This window comes from Glycine soja, chromosome 6 (assembly GCF_004193775.1).
Source record: "Glycine soja cultivar W05 chromosome 6, ASM419377v2, whole genome shotgun sequence".
NCBI classification, from domain to species: domain Eukaryota; kingdom Viridiplantae; phylum Streptophyta; class Magnoliopsida; order Fabales; family Fabaceae; genus Glycine; species Glycine soja.
In genome coordinates, this window is record NC_041007.1 from 47,810,042 (window position 1) to 47,831,224 (window position 21,183).

General features: G+C 34.5%; 2 protein-coding genes across 8 annotated transcripts; one reads left to right on the top strand and one right to left on the bottom strand.

Moving 5' to 3' along the window:
• Window positions 1-1,286: 1,286 nt before the first annotated feature.
• Window positions 1,287-8,749, bottom strand: LOC114417403 (ribosomal RNA small subunit methyltransferase-like). Of its 5 annotated transcripts, none has more exons than XM_028382588.1 (6): window positions 8,616-8,749; window positions 5,151-5,289; window positions 4,121-4,190; window positions 3,791-3,850; window positions 3,331-3,683; window positions 1,287-2,316 (listed from the first exon to the last, which is right to left on the bottom strand). In XM_028382588.1, exons 5-6 carry the CDS (start codon window positions 3,646-3,648, stop codon window positions 1,576-1,578), a joined length of 1,059 nt encoding a protein of 352 aa, XP_028238389.1. In that variant the 5' UTR covers window positions 3,649-3,683; window positions 3,791-3,850; window positions 4,121-4,190; window positions 5,151-5,289; window positions 8,616-8,749; the 3' UTR covers window positions 1,287-1,575. The 5 variants fall into 5 exon arrangements, with proteins under 5 accessions (XP_028238389.1, XP_028238392.1, XP_028238390.1 ...); XM_028382591.1 differs by having other exon boundaries at window positions 3,331-3,718; XM_028382589.1 differs by having other exon boundaries at window positions 4,121-4,207.
• Window positions 8,750-9,511: 762 nt separating this feature from the next.
• Window positions 9,512-19,343, top strand: LOC114417404 (E3 ubiquitin protein ligase RIN2-like). Of its 3 annotated transcripts, none has more exons than XM_028382594.1 (13): window positions 9,512-9,598; window positions 10,241-10,673; window positions 11,310-11,387; window positions 12,117-12,203; window positions 12,316-12,437; window positions 13,220-13,316; window positions 13,416-13,521; window positions 13,845-14,002; window positions 14,106-14,243; window positions 14,337-14,404; window positions 14,478-14,708; window positions 15,777-16,155; window positions 18,846-19,343. In XM_028382594.1, exons 2-13 carry the CDS (start codon window positions 10,434-10,436, stop codon window positions 18,900-18,902), a joined length of 1,761 nt encoding a protein of 586 aa, XP_028238395.1. In that variant the 5' UTR covers window positions 9,512-9,598; window positions 10,241-10,433; the 3' UTR covers window positions 18,903-19,343. The 3 variants fall into 3 exon arrangements, with proteins under 3 accessions (XP_028238395.1, XP_028238393.1, XP_028238394.1); XM_028382592.1 differs by having other exon boundaries at window positions 9,525-9,653; XM_028382593.1 differs by having other exon boundaries at window positions 9,527-9,648.
• The last annotated feature ends 1,840 nt before the right edge of the window (window positions 19,344-21,183 follow it).

Below are 21,183 nucleotides of genomic sequence, written 5' to 3' on the forward strand. Positions count from 1 at the left end.
GCATACAAAATAGAGCACAAATATCACGATGCTTTCAGCCTTGTTTGCTTTTTGCCAATGCAAAACGTTTACATGTGAACTAATTTGAGAATATGTTCTCAACTTCATGTCCGGCCAAGTGTTAACTAAATGTCGTGTGTTCAATGTCAAGCTAAGTGATAGAGTTTATGGTATCTCATTTAATTATCACATGACAAATTGAAAAGCAGATGCAGAGAAGAAGAAGAAAAAAAAATCAATTTTCAGATTACTAATAAAAAAACACATCACAGTGACTAGACTTCAGTGTCTAGCAACCCTCTTATTAGCTAAACAATTTCTGACATTGTTAATATTTCCTTGTACTCGTGAGTTGGTAACCATATGTTAAGGACACGTAAAAAAACAAGACAACTTAAAAGGAAATTTCTGAACATTTTTTTGAATGGATATTTAGTACAAAGGTATTTACAAGCTGACAAGCTCGGTGATGATGCAAAGGAGGAAGATGAAGAATAAGGTCTGAATATGGCACCGATGAGCTGTGAAGGAGAAAGGCAGGTTCATGACTTACCACATGCCATCCACGATTTGTACCATCTTTACAAAAACCGTTCCAGCAACCAGCATTTCCCAACTACTAAATCAAAAACCAATTTTAAACAAAGTAACAAAATAAAGGCAGATGAATCAACTCATTTCAGTATCAGCATTAATAAAAGCTCATTATTCCCCATTCATATGGCCATAAGGGGGTCTAATGATCACTATGTTGAGCTAGTGAACATTTTCCTTTTTAATCTTTAGTAACATCATCAAAAACAACACGAGCACACAAGTTACAATTCTACTTTAGAATTTCGTATGCCTCAATCACCAAAAGACTACCTACGATTTGTTAAGATATGATATGATATAGATTTAAGGGATATAATTCTGCTATAATATAATAGAGATTAAGATATGATTCTGTTTATGATATGGTATTAAAAAGATAAGATAACTTATTTCTAGAAAAGTAGGAAACTTTTATCTTATCTAGTAGGATTATATCTCCAAGATTTAGATTAGATATTGATTAATCTTTTCCTTTTTACTAGCTTACCTTTTCTGTATACACACAATATTTGAGTCAATGAATAAGATGAGAGAAATACACAATTTCTCAGTTATGTCCTTTAATCTCAACAACCTTTAGTACCAAATGTTAGAAATTTAACCTGTGCGACAAAGCCTCATCTAACTAAACATTGGTTTTTAATATGCCTCAAAACCATTAACCACAATTCAGACTATCAATCAGGGTGCATCAAAAAGAGAAAATGGTAACATCATTAAGCATTTGCAAACACCGTACAGTAAGTTGCAAATGCAGATCCTCGTAAAGCAATAAAAGAACCACATAATCAAACCTGCTAAAGAATATATAGAGTAGTATACATCCACGATGGAGCTCAACAAAATACAATGCATAAATAGTTAACAGTTTCTGATATCACTCTCTCTTGGAAAACTTCTGAATAATGATAAGCCTATTGAAAGAATAGTGTAGATTTAAATATGGAAGAAACTATTGAGAAAATTGATAATCTAAAATCAAGAGAAGTGTATGCCAGCTTTGTTAAACAGAGAAAGCAGGTATAGGAATTCCTGCAATGTGAGCTTGGATGACCTTTTCTCTTCAAAATCTCCCTCTTTCAGAACACCCAAAACCTTGTCCTTGAATTCAGATTGCACCTCATCTGCTTCCCCATCCTCAACTTCCATTTCATCATCATCTGCTCCATCATCATCCATCTCCATACCTTGATCATCACCAAAACTAGAGAAGTCCATTTTAGCATCCACTTCCTTCAGTGAATCTTCTTGCCCGAGTTCCAGTGCCCGCACAGTCCTGTAGTTTTTTTCAAGCAAGGAGATCACGCTCTTCTGCCTAAATATCGAACCAAGTGTTTTGTTCTTCCTGTTAAAACAAATCCGCAAAAACCCATCCCACTCCTTTTGCTTAACTTCAATACGGGGTTTCCTGGGCTCAATTCGCACCACAGAGGAATCCACCTTGGGAGGGGGCCTGAAGTTGTTTCTTCCAACTTTGAGGAGGTGGAAGACTCGAGCATGTAGTTGAGTGTTGACTGTGAGACGACAATATAGTTTATCACCAGGCTGAGCAACCAGTCTCATGGCAAATTCTCTCTGGAACATTATGATTGCAGCCCTAAAAGCAGGTTCGTGCTTGAGTAACTTGAATGTGAGAGGAGAAGATATTTGGTAGGGAATGTTTGCAACACAAATGTCAAAATAAGGAAGTTCAGTCTTCAACACATCACCTTGGATAACCTGTAACCATGGAAAAATAAAACAAAATACAACAATATACTAGGCAAAACAAGAACCAGTACACTCAGCTAAACAACATAATTAAACATTTCCTGAACAGGGTCCATTAGGGTAAACTCCATGATTAAGACTATTCAGATAAATTTTTCCATGAAAAAGAAAACAAGGTAAAATGAATTCAGTTCACTCCCAAGTTAAAATCAACTTATGCAACTTTAACATCTATAGAAACCCTTTCATCTAACTTCTATAAAAGCTAAGGGGCATAAATGTGAAAAGTTTAATTCATTTTACATTCTTAATTCCTTCTCTGATAAATGCTTAAGAAAAAATTCATCCAAACAGAGCTTTGAATTTCTTCTCTTAGTAGTGTTTATCCATATATACATAACCCAAGTTCTAAGCACTCTGTGTATAAGTTAATTCTACAATTGAAGGGGAAAATTAGGTTAAATTATTTTCATACAAGTAAGTTGTCTTCATAAGCTATGCTAGTAAAAAAGCCTCATTGAAAATAAGCTATCCATGGTCTTGAAAAAATAGTCGTGACAGTGATTTTGGCTGGCATTTGTCTGCAATTTCTCGCAATATCAAGGACTGTGACCACAACTAAAAACCTCAAAGCTATCATAAGCTGTTTTTGTGAACTCTCCCAAACAAACACTAAGCATCTATGTTATAACAAATAAGCCATAATCAAACTCTTCTGAAATGTTCATCATATAAGCAATCAAGAGTTTTATCATATAAGCAATTATATAAGTACTTTTGTTATCGAAAAGGAAACGAAGTTAAATTGTTTTGGATCAATGGCAACCACATTGACGGCATTTATCCACAATTTCAAGCAGTATCAGGGATTGTGACAAAACCACAACCCCAATTTAAAACCTTGAAGCTATCATAAGTTGTTTTCCTAAAAATTCTCAAAAACACACATAAGTATCTATACAACAACATAAGTTCAAATAAGTTGTAAATAAACTATTCTGGAAAATGTTGTTTTTTTCATACCGTGAGGCGATTGGAGTGAGGGGTACCCTGGAACCGTCTCTGGAGCTCGAGAACCATCCGGGGATCGATCTCGATGGCGATGACCTTCTTGCCGGCTTCGAGAAGCTTCTTCGTCAAGTTACCGGTCCCGGGACCGATCTCGAGGATGACGTCGGTGCTCTTGACGCCGGCCTTCTCCACAATGGAATCGACGAGCAAGGGGTTCTTGAGAATGTGCTGACCCTTTGATTTGTGGAACGATATTCCGCCCTGGTAGGGCATGTGCTTCTGCTGCTGATGGGGCTTCCCCTTTTCCTTCTTCGCTTTACCTCCTGCCATTGAATTGAAACCAAACGCGCGTTCTCGCAAAGGCACTGTTTGTTTTTGTTCAAGTTATCAAAGCAACAACCTTAAGAAAAAAAAAAGTGATTTGAGAATGAATGAAGGTGCAAATATCAAGGGGGGTTTTGCTAATGCTTACCAGAGAAGAGGAAAATCTGTGCAGCTGCAGTCACAACGAGTTTGATGAGTCTGTGCAGCGCTGCGGGGAAGAAAGAAGACGAAGATTGAGACTTTAGGGGTTTTGCTCCTTCTAATATATATATATATATATATATATATATATATATATATATATATATATATATATATATATATATATATATATTAAATGTTTTGTTGAATGAGTGTATTTGATTTAGAAGAGACAAACACGCACGAGAGAAATAAAATAGAGTATAACAGACATATGTTCCACAATATAAAGTATATAAATTTTCTTGTATATTATATCTTTCCTTCAAAAACATACCTTAAGCGGATTAGGTTAGGATAAGAACGGATTTGACTTCTCTGCCGTCTAACACAACTTTCAAAATGACCTGTTCCGAAGGAACAGCTTAAAAGGGACAACAAAAAAATCAATTTCGGATACTAACATAGGTCTTTTATTATTATTATATTAAGTTTAATAGTAAATTTCATCGCATAATTTTTAATATTTAAAAAAATTTTATTATCGAATTTTTATGCATTTCATTATTATATTGATAACAAAGTAAAACGTTATTTTGTTTTTTTTTTTCTTTACTTTTTTTTGTTGGATATCAAAGGTGGTAAAATATAAAAAATTTAAAATTTAAATAATAACATTTATAGAAAAAAACTTAGATGATAATAATGTAAGATGATAAAAATTGAAGGATAAAATTTATAATTAAATTTTATTATTACTATTATTTCTTATAAGTACATTTTGGTTGATCTAAAATAAGCAGAATTTAGTTCGATTAAATTTACTTATTTCATTGAGATAAAAAAATAATGGTTTAAATTTTAGAGGAATGAAAATTAGAGAAAATATCTCTTAAAAATAAAAGTATACCATTAAACTCATGTCGGTTAAGTTTTTTAGGTCCTGAGACTATTTTTGACTGATGTCAACTAAACTTTTTTTCATTTGTTAAGGTTATTTTTTTTATTATTGATGTTGTTGGCTAGGTTTTTTTTAATGCAAGTCCATGAAACAATTTTCCTTTTAATTTTACCAAGCAACCTAAATTAAATTCTCACAAAAATATAGATATATATAGTTTCTCTTTTTCTTTTTCATTCTCTCTACCTAATTTCTGTTCTCTCTCTCCTGTATTTGTCTTGATTCCGATGCAAATGGTAATTGCAGAAACCCCAACCCTCCAAACTGTCCGTATTAATCGTTGTATTGAATCTCAAACGGGGAACTATGGCTCACTCAATGAACTACAATGTAATACTAAACAATAGTTACATGTCAACCACAAATATAATAACTAACGACATAAGTGTCCAAATGATATACATACCTCGAAAGATGCAAATAACGAAATGTGTGTTGGTGTGTTTGCGGTGACGCTGGAGATCAATAGATGACTGTATCTTCAGTGAAGCAACAAGTAGTTTATTGCTATCCTTAACAGACAGTACACGGTTGAACAGTACTACCTACACACAATACAGAAAATTTAACACCACAGTAGGAGTAGAGTTATGTAACGAAAAATAATTCAAACACACTTCCTGAATATGTATTTGTCATCCACAAATACATCTGCATATGGCTATTCAAGTATCCACATTATGGAGCATACAGCAAATGTGAACATTTCTTAATACGTTACGTACACCTTCATGCTACATATTCTTCATATCCTACTAGTTTTGTCAACAAATGGAGGAGAGGGAAGTATATTTGTGTTGTAAATTGTTTATGTCTGCCTTTCACTTAGTGTCTACTATGTTGTAATTGAGGTCTACATTTACTACATCTTGTTCTTATTACATGACATCCTAAATTCCTAATGAATTTGTGTTGTCTCTAGCACAATAGTATTGTGGTATAGATGATTGCAAGTTTGCAAGTGGTAGCAGTTTAAAGTTGATTACAACTACTAACAATTTAAAGTTGAAAGCTATGTTAATCATTAATGCAAACCTTTATTATTTGAATTATCGAGGTAAACTCCAATTCTGATTGGAGACCAACACAAAAAATGTGCACCGAACTCTTGCTTTCATAATTGAATTCTTAACACTCTTAATTTATTGTTAGTGCAGTGGATATGTGTCTGAAATGCACAGAAAAGACTGGAAAAATTGTTGGCCATTTCCAGTACATGAGTCTGACAAACAACCAACATTTCTGCCATTAGATGTACCAAAATATAGATGTTTGCATTGTCACAACTCTGCAGAAGAAGTTGCTGCCAAGGACATCCAGACAGACGACCAACCAGATTTTGATTGTTGCAGTACTGGATGCAGATTTGGTAGACAATTGCAATAACGCATCTCTTAAGTCTGGTATTAAGCAAGATCCAATGCTTGACAGTATTGAGAGAAGAGAAATTCATGTTAATGCTACCCTGAGCTGTGTCAATCATTGGTTACCAAATATTGAGAAAGGCAAGAAAGCTGGAATCGTACCTAGCAGAATAATTGGTAACTTGAATTTTAGTTCTGTAAATTTTCTTTATTATTTTTCAGTGTGTGGTTTGATTTTCTTTGTGTCCCCCAGACCTTGAGATTGCCTTGGAGGATATTCTCAATCACCAACTAACTAGTGTTCCATGACATAAAAATTATGCAGACCGAGCGCCAGAAGTGCACGGTATTAAGAAAGATATAGGTTCAACTGAAAGGCTGTAATACAGTCTCATCAAGGGGCAATACTTTTATTCTTTTGTATTTCATAAGTGACAGATTTCTGTATATTATTTTAGTATGTGCTTGACTACAGAGACTGCAATTTACACAAGTATTTTTTTCCTAGACACAGGATAAAGGTAATGAAGCTTCATTCCTCAGCAACCACAAGGACATAGAACAGACAATGAAGACCCCGTGGATACTCTACACAATGCATATGCATCTAAAACTAATTCTTCTACATTAGCTCCTCCTGCATTCACAGGGAAAGGGATGGATTTCATTCCTATCCCCCCCCCTGCTTGTAGCCAAAATAAATGAATATTTTGAATCTATAATAATAATATCATAAAAAATATCTTTACTTGTCATTACATTTGAAAATAAAACATTATTACTAAACGCATGAATTAACTAGTATAAGAATATTCTAATTTAATCAAAGGTCTATATATAATAACATTATTTTGCTGAAATAGAATTTTTTCGGGTAAAAAATACATATATTCTAAAATAAAGTAAAGGAGAACAGGTAATTAACAACACATAAAGTCTCAACTCTCAACTAGGAGCAGAGTAAAGTTGTAGAATTGCACAATTTGTTGGCTTGTAGCATGCGGCAATGGTTTGGTACTTCAAAACAGAGTTTACTAATAAAAAAGACAAAAAACCAGACTTGCTTCAAAGTCATATCCAATCCAAGAAAAAAGGATAAGAAGTTGCTGGCTGGTAAAGGATAGCGGCACTTGCAACCTCCACACAAGACTAATTTAGATGCAAGAACCAAAAAATATCTTCACTAGATAGTAGGGAAACAAACAAGAATAAAAGGGGTCCACCTATAGTTTTGGATATGATTGTTGCGAATTTAGTTAAGGTTTGCATTTTTTCTACATTGCATTGACTTGCCAAACTCCGCAATAACCGCTAAACACCCATGCTGCCCCAGCCCCCAAGTTAAAATAATCCTTTCTTTCTACAAACTGTATTCATGATTCCCTTTTAATTTAAATTGAACTTGGTTGAAATTTTATTAGTCAACAGAGTTTTTCTTTCCTATGGTACTATGACTTTTTTTTTCTTGTGTCACTTCTTAAACCTCTAGTTGTTATGGCTGCTTTTTCTAAAGACAATGTGATTGAAAATTTGAAGGTTCGAAAGACAATGTCATAAGACAGATACAAAGACAGGTGAAGGAGCCTGCCTTCCCTGCTGGGTCTGCACAACATGTCCAGAATCTAATAAAGAACCAGAGGGAATCCTATTTTGCTGATGCTCAGCCTCTGGATAGGGTCCTTTGTCTTCTGAATATGTATGCTTAGGAGACTAGGAGTTCACAGCGAGCGAGGAAACTATAGGGATATGTAACTAGGATAAGTTGAGATCCACCTTTCTACTACTAGTAAATAATAATTTGGTTCTACGAATCCTGTTTGATTTCTGCACCAACAATGTGGTTCTAGGAACAGAGTCATTCATCAAACATTATTGTCTGCCAATGAGAAAATCATAAAGCAGAGTTCAGTCTAAATGGTTTTCCTACTTCAATAACCATCTACGAATTGCAGGTTTTGCTAATGACAAACAAAAAATCTATATTTACATACAACCATGCTTCTATATGCCCCACTTGAAACACTCCCCCATATCCAAAGGGTGTCAAGACACCTTGTGGCCTGACCCAAAAACTCTCAAGGCATACTAAAGGGCAGCTTATGCAAACTTGCGCGTCCCTTTAAGCTACAATTCTAGAGGCAAAAATGAAAGCCTGAAACAGATTATTCAGAAACGCTACCAAATGTGTTGATATCATATAGGGTAAGAATTCCCAGAACCCTGAAACTCAAATAAAAGCAACAGAAAATAACTATGCCGCTTCCATGCTGTGAATTATGCCCACAGCCCTATAATATTGGTCTTTACAGAATTCCCACCATACAGATCAAATTCACAGCAACAGTAAACAATTCCCATAGCCCTATAATATTCGTCTTTACACAATTTAGTTTTCCTTATTATTCTCACCATACTTACAACCGAAGGTTGCTTCCATGTTAAGAAAAAAAAGTGATTTGAGGATGAATGAAGGCGCGAATATGAAGGGGAGTTTTGCTGATGCTTACCAGAGAAGGGGAAAATCTGTGTTTGGTGAGTCTGTGCGCCGGTGCGGGGAAGAAAGACGACGAAGATTGAGATTTAGGGGTTTTACATATTAAATGTTTTGTTGAATGAGTGTATTTGATTTAGAAGAGAGAAATAAAATAGAGTATAATAGATATATGTTCCATAAAGTATAAAATTTAAAAACTTTCTTGTATATTATATCTTTCCTTCAAAACAAACATATCTTAATTGGATTAGGTTAAGATAATAACATAGGTCTCTTATTATTATTATTATATTAAGTTTAATACTAAATTTCATCACATAATTTTTAATATTTCAAAAAAATTTATCATTGAATTTTTATGCATTTTATTATTATATTGATAACAAAATAAAACGTTATTTTTGTTTTTTTTTCTTTACTTCTTTTTGTTGGCATATCAAAGGTTGTAAAATATATAAAAATTAAAAATTTAAATAATAATATTTATAGAAAAAAAACATAGATGATAAAAATGTAAGATAATAAAAGTTGAAAGATAAAATTTATAATTAAATTTTATTATTTCTTATAAGTATATTTTGGTTGATATAAAATAAGTAAAATTTAGTCTGATTAAATTTACTTATTTCATTGAGATAAAAACTTAATGATTTAAATTTTAGAGGAATGAAAATTAGAGAAAATATCTCTTAAAGAATAAAAGTATACCATTAAACTCATGTCGGTTACGTTTTTAGGTCTTGAGACTATTTTTGACTGATGTCAATTAAACTTTTTTTCATCTGTTAAGAGGTTTTTTTTATTTATTATTATTCACGTTGTTGGTTAGGTTTTTTTAATCCAAGTCCATGTAACAATTTTCCTTTCAATTTTACCAAGCAACCTAAATTAAATTCTCGCAAAAATATATATATAGTTTCTCTTTTTCTTTTTCAATATCTCTACCTAATTTCTGTCTCTCTCTCTTCTGTATTTGTCTTGATTCCGATGCGAATGGTAATTGCAGAAACCCCAACCCTCCTTTCCTCTCCCTCCTCCTAGATCGAGTCAGGTTCTTTTCGTGTTTCTTTCTCATTCTTTTTTTTTCTCTTTCCCAATTTTGTTTTTGCATTTATCGTTTTCTGACACAATGAAATTGTTTTCTTAATCAACTTTACCATCAATTACCCTTTGAATTTTATGATTGATTTGGGTTTGTTGCAAATTCTCCATCATTTTTAGTACTATGATTCTAGGGTTTTCTGCAAATTTTGAGCTTGATTAGTGGATATGTCATTGATCGGTTGGAGGATTTTTGTGTGGGGGAGAAATGGGATTGTATCAATTTCGTTTTTTTTCTTGTCGGTTTGAATTAGAAATGGAAATAAAGTCGTTTTTCATTTTTGGGTATTGATAATTCCCAAAGAAAAATGCGAAATTCGCATGTGCCTTGATTGCTACAATTGATTTAGTCGTAGCAATTGCAAATTTGAAAAAAAAGAAATATACCTTTTTTTCCTTTTGGTTGTGTAAGTCCCTTGCTGGGAAATGAGTTGTGGGATTGCCTTCACTGGGTTCAGGGTTTTCTATTATGTAACCTTTTTTGACTTGTTTTTGGTAGCATATTAACTGATCGCTTGTTCATTCTTTCTCTTTTAGGGTATCCTATTTTATCTGGAGACCTGACATGGTAAAACAGTAACATAACTATGTTTTAAGCTGATTTATAGACTTTGCCCTCTGGTTCCATTGAATTCTGAACCATATTTATGATGGGCAAAGGGCGGCGGTAATTTAAGTCAGATGAAAATTCAGAACATTTTTGTGGGCAAAGAGGCAGAAGTTATTACTAATGGCTTTGAGGGTTATAGTGATTTCGGCGGTTTCTACAGTATTAAGCTTTGTGGGTCTGCAGTTTTGCACAGACTTGTCTTTGGATAAACTTACATCAGATGGACTGATCGGCTGGAATTTAATTCACTTGGACAATGCCAGCCAAGACATTGAGTTGCCTTTGGGTTTGTACACCACCATAGGGCTACTGGTGAATTGCATGATCAATGTATTTATCCTTCTCAATCTTTGCCTCAAGGTGAGTTTGTGGTCCTTTCCCCCCCAAAAAAAGAGAGGTGAGAGTTTGTTGTATTCAGCAGTAGTTACTAATATTAGGAATTCATGGATTGTACCAATTTATGATGTTAATTTGTGGTGGCCTGTATGTTCACCCTTCTGGCTGAGAATGTGTACAATAATAGCATTTAATATAGCTGCATTGTTAACTTTATTTCAGGAGTTTATGCTTCATTACAAACTAAGATATAAAGGGGGGAGAAGGGGGAGATATTTAGCTCTGAAGTCTTAACTAAGATGGCCACGTGCTTAGGTGTAATTTGCTGTTCTTGGTGTTTTTCCTATTTTGGGCTAGTGAGTTGATACAAAAATAGGATAGTGTAATTTAGTTCCTGAAAATTGTGATGGTCAACTATCATCAATCTTTTTTCTGCCTGGGTTTTGGGAACATATTTTATTTATTTATTAGAAAGATGTAATAGCAAAGATTTACACATTGTTCAATTTATGCTGCTTTTGGTTTCTTCTTTACTTTCTAAGTAATCTTGTAGGCTAGGGTGGTGTCCATGGTTTTTGTCCATGATAGTATAGATCCTGTTAATTTCTTTTATCAGTTAATATACTTCTTGCTGTTTATGGGCCCTCCTACCACTTGCAGGCAGTGTTTTTCACGGAGTTATATGCTTCTGAAACTCGTAAACTGGTTGAACGTTTCATTAATTATGTCATTTACAAGGTTAGCGCTTTTCTGTTTTGCTGGTTTCTGAAATGCGTCACTGTGACTGTGTGACTTTTATTCTGGTTATTTATTGACAATGAATGTTACTAAAGTATATGTTTGTTTAGAATCATTTTATTATCAAGTCTATTGTGCCTAATTTATGGATGGGAGCTACTGCATTGATTGAGCATCTCTTTTCTCACCTCCCATTCTTTTCTTTTATTGAAGATATAATTTTTTGTTGATGTGTCGGTTTATCGTTTGCTCCTAAGATTTGTTTTTAAGCAATATTCGATTAGTTAATTCACTTGATCATTGCAAGTGTTTCTCAGATATCTGGATTGTTGAATCTGTGAATAAACAAATCATACTGTGACATTTCTAACCATAAGTGGCATAGTAGGTCGGAATGTTTTTTTCTTTTGCTGGCCAGTTTGATGTGCTAGGATGCTATGGAAAACATCTTTATCAATATCATCATCATCAAATTATCCGCTTCATTTTTTTTTTTTTTACTTTTGATCATTGCTTAATGGTCAAGTGTAATGACATTAAGAAATTATCAATATAGTTTGTTTTGAATTTTACTTAAAGGAAAACATTTCTAAGCAGCCAGTTAATATGTAATTATGTATTAGCTTTGCAAAGTTTAAATGTAACTTAGGAACTGTGGGATGCTTATTAGTCATAAATTGACACTACTTAATTGTTATTTATATGTAATATTTAATGGTGGATGAACAGGGGATGTTTCTACCATTGATTGTGCCACCAACAATTTATCAAGCAGGTCTTTGGTCAACTTGGTTGACTGTGCTTTGTTCTTTGAAGGTATATATTATACTAAAAAACAACAAATGGAAATAATTCTGTAGAGATTTGATATATACAAACAAAACCAGTGTTCAGTAACGTGTTCTGACACGGTTAACATATTGCATAGATGTTTCAAGCTTTGGCTAGAGATCGTTTGGAACGGCTGAATGCATCTCCGTCTGCTACACCCTGGACATATCTTCGAGTATATTCAGCATTGTTATTTGTTTTCATGGTTGATGTTCTCTGGTACAATTTTCTCTTTTTTCTGTAACAGTCTTCATATTATTACTACTGCTATTATCATTATTACAATACTGGATATTTCCTCTATAATTAAGGGTGTGTGGAAAAAAATAATTAATGCATCTAGAAATTAGAAAAGGGTCTTATAAAAGGGACAAACAAATTTTTGAAAAGGGTCTTATAATAAGAGACGGAGGGAGTACTTCCTAGAGTTCCACTAGTTTTTTACTCTATAAATTCCATTATCTTCCTTTTTTTTAACTTCATTTTCCTTTCTTTTAGTTCATAGCTTGAATTAATAGTGAATGTATGTTAGATTTTTTATTATTAATTATGAACATAACTTTAATTTTGGATAAATTATAATTCTTTTGTGGCCACTCTGTGCTGCTATCTGGGATTACTGAGCCATTCCTTGTGGTTAAATATGCCCTTCTTTGCTCAAAAGGTGCTACTGAGCCTCATTTGTTAAACTAGCTTCCACTGATACTCTGCTCCTTTGGCATTTTCCTGAAAGTTGATTTTTTTTTTTTTTGGAAAATTGCTGCTGAATGCTGCTCTTTTTCATTGTATATGCATCATGTCAATCGTTATAGACTCTAGAGTGTACTTCTGGGGAGCTAAGGGTGGAGAATTTATGATTTTAGTTTTTAAATCTATAATATAGTCATTTCACTTTGAATATGTTGAGATTTAATTTTCATGAATGCTGAAACTATCTCTGTCATTATTGTAATTTGGTAGCTTCAGAATGCTTCTGACACTTAACTTTTTTATGCTCCTAGGATAAGGTTTTGTCTGACAATATATCAAGCACATGGGTCCTCTATGTATCTGTTATTATTCTTTGAGCCTTTCAGTATTTGTTTTGAGACCCTACAGGTATTTAGAATGCATCTTTGAAGATTTTTATCATCTGGTTAGCTTCCTGAGGTAGTGTTGCCTGGTTTAATGTTGTTTTGTGTGTAATATGATTTGTAGGCTATTTTGGTACATGGATTTCAGTTGCTTGACATATGGTTGCATCATTCAGCTTGCAATAGCAGTGATTTCCGAACACCTAAACTGCTTGACATGTTAACTGCAGGTAGTTTGGATAAAAACCTGTTTTTTAAACATCTAATAACTGATCAATATGATTGGGATATTAAGAATATGTATCTTTCTGTCACTTCTTTTTCCCCTGACCCTGGTTGTTCATTTACATTTATGGTTTGCAATACCAATAAATTGCTATCTTTTTGAAATATAAGTCCTTTCTTTTGTTTGAAAATAAAAGATCACTAATTTACTCATTTCATTGGTTTGTTTGCATGAAAAGTGAAGCTTGGTTTCTTAAGACACAAGACATTTCTTTGTTTCTTTGGAGGAACTTAATTCTAGCTTCCTGATTAAGTGGTGTAACTGCAGGTTCATTGTTGGAATTGAAGGGAATTCTCATTCGGAACTTGGGATTTTTATTAGACATGGCAACATTTTTTATGGCACTTGGCCATTACTTGTATATATGGCGGCTTCATGGCATGGCTTTCCATCTAATAGATGCATTGCTATTTCTAAATATACGTGTAATTATTTCATTCTTGATTCTTTGTGAATTTTACTATCCACAGAAATTTAACTGACATTTTCATATTAACTACTTGTAATCATTGATGTTGTTTTGAGCAGGCATTGCTTAGTGCAATAATAAATCGCATAAAAGGCTTTATCAGGCTAAGGATAGCTCTAGGAACACTTCATGCAGCTCTTCCTGATGCAACAACTGAGGAGCTAAGAGCATATGATGATGAATGTGCTATTTGTAGAGTATGCTAGTCTGCTGCCCTGTCTTTCTGATTGATCTTGGTATTGATTGGATATATTTTTAAATAATATCATGAACATGTTTATTTATGATAGGAACCAATGGCCAAGGCTAAAAGGCTAAACTGCAATCATCTCTTCCATCTTGCATGTTTGAGATCTTGGTAGGGTTGCTTTTATCCTTTTCTATTTGGGTTAATTTTATGGAGATACTATTGGTTGCTTTACTGATTCCAGGTTGGATCAAGGCCTGGCTGAGATGTATACTTGTCCAACATGCCGAAAGCCACTTTTTGCGGGTGTGCCTGGAAATGAAACAAACTCTGATGCGGGGACGATATCTAGTGATGAGCAACTTGCACGGCAAATAAGTGCTGGATTGGATCGGCCAAACTCTGCTAGGCATACCATGCCTACAGGATTCTATCCAAATCAGACACTAAACACTCCTGAAGGTGTTCCTTGGAGGTTCAATCTTCATACTCGATGCTACATGGCCTTCTGTCTCTTTTTTGAATTTAGCTGTTATTTGTTTGTTAAAAATGTAGTCTTGTAAAGTTATTAAGCCACAACTGAAGGTAATACAAAATCCGCAGGCACAGAGGCCTAACAAATGAAAACACTAATAATAAAAGCAAAGAAATAAACTCAATAGAACTCCTGAATGACTCAGTTGAACTTAAAGAAACACCTGGAATCCTGGACGAAGTCAATTAAACAGTTATTTCAATAAAAGGGCATGAATGGGATCTCTGCTGGAGATCCTTGATCTATATTTTTTTTCAACCATAAACTCCACAACCCTGAAAAAGGAGGACACTGCAGCATGGCCTTGTATTTCTTTGTTCTACCAAAGCCTCTGAATAAAATGAATTGAAAGTGTGATTATAGAGGGCTGGTGAAACCCAGGGTAAGCAAAAGAATTCTGAGGTGGCAATTCTGAAGTTGACCGGCCACTTCTCAATGTTGTAAAAATGACTATGTGACCCTGAACTTTGAAAACACATGAAATGGATATCAGGGAATGTAGCTGTTTAGGCCTACAAGTTTTTACAAGATATTTGTAAAAGTAGAGAAGGGGAACAGATTTTTTGTTCACTGACTTTATCTTTAGTAAAAGACCTGGAAGAGAAATTTATTAGCAGTTGAGTTTCAAATCAAATAGTTTAAGAAATACAAGCATAAGATCCTTAAAAATCTTTTTATTGGCTCCTAATGATGCTATTTCTTATGTTTAGGAACTTCATTTTTTGAATGAAGAAGTATAGTTGTATCCATCTATTGGACTCTGTAAAAGGAAATATGTTCAATAATCAAAATAAATAAAGGATACTGACTCTACAGTAACTGATGTAAGGAAATATTACCTAACTCCCTCTTATTTGATTTATTTCAAGAAAAGAATGGTTGATTACTTTTTTTTCTTCTTTTTATTGACAAACTTAGTAGTTACCCACTGCATTTAAAATATGTAGATTTTTTATATTGAATGTATTCATGCACTCTCTTTTGCTGATTTTACTTTTTCTTATCTAGGGGTGCAGGGCTGGACTCAGGTTGGTTGCATTCTTGGCCAAATCAAGGTGTTGATGGGGCCGGTCCATCTACTGCTATCAGAACAGTTGGATTAGGAAGAGTTCAAATGATGATGCGGCATCTTGCATCTGTTGGAGAAACCTATGCTCAGACTACCTTAGAAGATACCGCGTGGAACCTTTGGCCCATTAATCCCTCTCAGGCTTCTGCAAGTGGTTCAACCATTCCTCCCCCTGGTGGAAGATTGCCTGAAAGAACTGGTAGTTTACATTTAAGGACTGCTTCACAGTCTTCTAATGATAATGTTGCAAATATACTTGCCATGGCTGAGACTGTTCGGGAGGTTCTACCTCATATTCCAGATGACATGATATTCCAGGTGTGTTTTGGATATTTGCATTATATGATGTGCCAGAGTTTTCAAAACCGTTTCCATTCATTAGAGAAATTTTGTTTGAGCATTTAATATTGGGTATGCATGATGGTGGAGGGCCAATAAATGAAGTTTATAATGTAACTTTGCAGTTTCACTAATTTGTACTTTAAGATGCTGTTGTAGTAACATCTGTTTAGAAGTGCACTGTAGTGGTCTGTTATTCTTGAGTTTCTTCGTTGTATTATGTTTATTTTAATGTTACCGAAGCCTTTGATATTGGAAAACGATTGATGTAATGTAGCAGTCTGTTATTGCTACTGCCCAATCATTTGCATTTTATGACTTGCTTAATACTTGGATAACAATTTATTGAAGGGTAAGTGAAATGATCTGATATCATGTTTATAAAAATGGTAGATGGAATTGGTTTGGCTGACTTTTGTGATAGGAAAAATTTAAGAAAAATTGGTTGTAGGGGTAATAAGTCTACAAAAAGTTATTTCTTTAATATTTTATTTTTCTTTGGTTGCATGTATTGGTCAGTCTTTTTCATTATGTAGCTGTTCCATATATAAGAAAATGGATAATCCATTAGTGGGTTAAACATACAAGTGAACTGATGTAGAATTGCTATGATAAAAACACGATATTCACAAGCAAACTTTGGCTACTGATATTTGATGAATATCAGTGTACAAGGAAGATATATAATAGATTACACTCTGATATGGGAAAAACAAAGATAAGAGATAGAACAGGAGCTATGATGGTGTGTAAACCTTCCTACTTCAATGCCCGGAAACCATATCAAATGACTTCCTGCACTCCCTCCCTTGCCTCACATATACCATTCAACCTTATCCTTCTGCTCATGTGAGACATTAACCTACTGCCTTCTCTTTATTTATGCCCACATAGATTCTAGTAATAGGAAAATATCTGGACCATCACAAACCCGTAAACTTTACTTTTTTTTTTTTGCTCAGCAAAAGTAGATATTTTATTAATATAAGGAAGTACCAGTGGTACTATAAGTACATATTGGCTGTAGGGATCCATCTGGTTCCATTAATTACAGAACCAAAGAAGATACATCTAACAATTTTACATAGATTCATCATCTGGCAGACCCTTCTAGTTACTAAACTCTTCCCTTAAATTAGAGGACCATTGATTAAAATGTACTACAGAATCCTTCTCCATGGATTTGACCCACGTCCAAATTAGGAGGACTGTGTCGTCCAGCAGTTTGCTTCCATCAAAACTTGCATTTTGAAAAACTATTTTGTTTCTGTGCTGCCATATTGTTCTTGTTAGAGCAATCCACCAACATTTCCATCTTGTAGCCTTCTTTCCATGATATTTCCCGAGTCCATGCTGCAAGTAATGATCCCTTGGGTTTTGAGGCAAAGCTGTAGTTAGGTTAACCCAGGACAATGACTCCCACCATAGAGGGAGGATGTTGCTGCAGTTGAAGAATAGGCGAGTAGCCTCCTCCTCTTCATTTCGGCAGAAAGGGCACAGCGAATCTGTTAGCATCACTTGTCTCCTTCTGAGGTTTGACTTTGTTGGTAGTCTATCCCTAATTAGCCTCCATGCAAACACCGCTGACTTGGTTGGAATTTTGAGTTTCCATAGCTCCACAAAGTCTGAATTCTGAACTGCCCCCTCTTCTTCTCTCCTAATTAGGTCATACCCACTTTTTGTTGAGTAATGTCCACTTGAGTCGGGTTTCCATATTCAATTGTCCTCCCTTTGAGGGTGGATTTGCTGCTGCGATATCTCTCCGATAAAGGAGTCCGCCGTTGCCACTTCACTATCAAAAAGGGGCCTCCTCCAGTTGAACTTCCATTCACATCTGCTGTTTGAGTTACTCCTCATCTGCATGATGTTTTGTTTTTGCTGACAAGAGATCTGGTACAGCCTTGGGTATTTCTCCATTAGTGGTACTTCAGTATCTATCCAACGATCCTCCCAAAATCTAAATTTATCACCCCCACCCCCGTAAACTTTACTTAATTGTGGCTATAGCAGGCACTAAAGAAATTGTCTAGGTAGGTGGTATACCCTTAAACTTTCTCTGTGAATGATGTATCTCACAAATTCTGTCAGTGAAATAATGGCATGAGTTTTACGATCATAGATGATACATGTCATCATCGGAGTTCATTTTCAACTTCTCAAGGACAAATTATGTTATGAAAAAAATTAAAAAAAAAAGATGCTGAAAATTTTCATCTTATTGGATTGCCACCTCTGTTTGCTGCTCTGCATCCTATAGTCGATGTTGATAGACTTTGGATAAGGGTGCTGATTCCAAGACAAAAAAGTTCTAGAGTTTATAAAGTATGCAATGTTGGTGTAGAAGTTTTTACACGACCAACCAATCAGAAATCACCTTAGTATAACTTTTAAGAGATAGTTATTACAAAAGTCAACAAACTCATCATCCAAGAAGGATGATTTGTGATTGAATGACTATAATTTTTTTTATATTGTTAGGAGCATATATTATTTATTCAAAGGTTTAAGGGTTTACTTTCCACATATTATAGTTGAAAGGTAAGTTGCAATTGACCTATAGTTGGGGGAGGGGGGGGGGGGGGTGTTGTTATTTTGGATCCATGATTTTATCATATAAATTTCTTGCTTGATGTAATATGTATTAGAATCTAAAGCATTTGATACTGCAGGACTTGCAAAGGACAAATTCAGTCACGGTTACTGTGAATAATCTCCTCCAAATGTGATGAATCAAGGTATTATTTTACTCCTCAAGGAATATGAAGAAGGACATAGAGTTACTACTACAATTGTCCTTGGAAAGGCATAGGCTTTCATTTTATGTATATAGAGTCAGCACATTCAATCTGTTGTACTCAAGAAAGATAGCAGAAAATATAGGCATTTTCTTTCTTTCTTTGTCTTCTCCTTGAATCTGTAGTAAAATAAATGTGGGGTGTGTTCCCAAGTTGGGTAAGTTCCTATCTGTCATGGTTCCATTTCAATTGTAATTTTGAATTTGCTGCTACCTCCAAAATATGATGTAATTTTCTTTCCACTCCCCACTCCATTTTGTGGGGTTGGCAGAGAGAGTGAGGGGAATATCAATTATCTTCAAGTGACTCAATCTGAGTCATGCAACATCTAATTCAAATGTGATCTAAAACTATAAAATAGATTCTCTATTATCACGGTGTGATTGGTAGATGGTAGTAGAAAATAATTGGCTAAACTGCACATTTGATCTCCCTATTTTAGTAAAACTGTGATTTTGGTTTTCTGGTTTCTAATTCTGACATTTGGTGTCTCTTGTTTGAAAAATTCAGAATTTTGGTGATGCCGTTAAATCCTAACGATGATAGTTAGGAGTAATGTGTTGACTCACTAATTGTTGATGTGGCATGTACTAGGTAACCAATAATCTTGATTAGTTGCTCTTTTATATTAATTAAAAAATAATAAAATTAAATTTGCCTAAAGCATTCTTCTCCTAAATGTGTCAAGCCCAACCTGTTTTCCCTTTCTGGCTTTCTTTTAATCTGTTGTCTCTAATCACTGAAGCTCTACGCGACGGGCTTAGTGGTGACATTGATGAGGTGGTGCTGAACATGTCGATGAACAATGTGGCGAGTCGAATAGAGTCAGACAATACCTTAGGACTCAAATCAAATGAAATTTAAACCCAAATTAACAATCAATCCTAAAATCAACAAAGAAGAAATTAAAAATCAATCTCACATCTTGACTCTTGAGCACTGACACAACGATTTTCTCGCAATCTTCATCTTCATCAATCTGTCCACGCTGAAAGTTTTCTTGACGATGATGTATCGTTTGCGCTAGGGCGAATCAGCTTCTTCTTGCGCTCAAATTGCAAAGTGTGGTGCGGTTTTTATATTCTTCAGATAGAGGATGAAAATTGGTTGAAAGAACGTCGACGTGTTCAGAGAGAGAGAGTAGTAGCTTCGAGAGAGAACAAGAAGTACGACACGCTGAAGATCTTCTTTGGCTAGAGGTAGGGGTGGGAATAGGCCAGGTCAGACCAGGTTTTAAAAGGCCTGAGTCTAACTTATGATGAATTTTTTAGGCCTGAGCCTGGCCTATAGCCTATCAAAGGCTTTTATTTTGGCTCGGCTTGTCCTCTTTAAAAGCCTAACCTGACCTGATAGCCTTTTTAAAAGCCTTCACATTGAATCTTTAATATTCCTCTGGGGTAGGAACGTAATAGGAAAGTTAAAGAAAAAAGAAACGTTAGAAAAGCCAATAAAATGAGGAATATAAAGGGGCACATGACTCACACCTAAATTGTAATTAAAGTCTTACTTGATCATAGGAATGAAAGTTATGGAACATTAATGTGTAATTAAAGTCTGCTAGTTTAAAAAAAAATTAATTGTACCCAAAAAATAATATAAGTATATATACATATATATAGGTCAACCTACCAGGTTTATAAGGCTTTTTAATAAGCCTAAATCTGGTCTATTTAATTTAATAGGCTTTTAAAAAAGTTTAAGCATAACCTTTAAATTAAATAAGTCAGTTCAGGTCAGACTTTATGTAGGCTAGGTCGTAGGCCTCTGTAGGCCGGTCTGACCTATTCCCACCCCTAGCTAGAGGCTGATCGAAGGGTTGGTGGGGTGAGGAAGAATCACGACGAGGAGTTGGAGAAGCGACTGACGGTGAGTGACCGACAACGAAGGAGGATGAGATTGGGAACGTTTCGAGAGAGATGATGATTTTGGATTAATTTGAGAGCTTAGGGAAAGATGAATCACGATACTCACAGAGTCACAGGACTTTGATAATTATTAACTTTTTATATTAATTTAAAAATTAAAACTACAATTTAGTTAAAAGTCAAAGCAATTCACTTGACAGTCAACATGTCTAAGTAAATAGTCACACCAAATTTCTAAAATTTTCAAACAAGGAAAATCAAGTGTTTGAATTAGAAATTAGGAGATAAAATCATATTTTTATAAAAAAAAATACTAAATTTACAATTTAGTCAAAATGATTTAGTTC

Coding starts and splice junctions, on each gene's coding strand:
- LOC114417404 (XM_028382594.1), top strand. CDS start 10,434: ATGGCTTTGAGGGTTATAGTGATTTCGGCGGTTTCTACAGTATTAAGC. Junction 10,674..11,309: donor TTCTCAATCTTTGCCTCAAG/GTGAGTTTGTGG, acceptor TACCACTTGCAG/GCAGTGTTTTTCACGGAGTT. Junction 14,405..14,477: donor CTTGCATGTTTGAGATCTTG/GTAGGGTTGCTT, acceptor TACTGATTCCAG/GTTGGATCAAGGCCTGGCTG.
- LOC114417403 (XM_028382586.1), bottom strand. CDS start 3,648: ATGGCAGGAGGTAAAGCGAAGAAGGAAAAGGGGAAGCCCCATCAGCAG. Junction 2,317..3,330: donor CTCACTCCAATCGCCTCACG/GTATGAAAAAAA, acceptor CCATGGTTACAG/GTTATCCAAGGTGATGTGTT.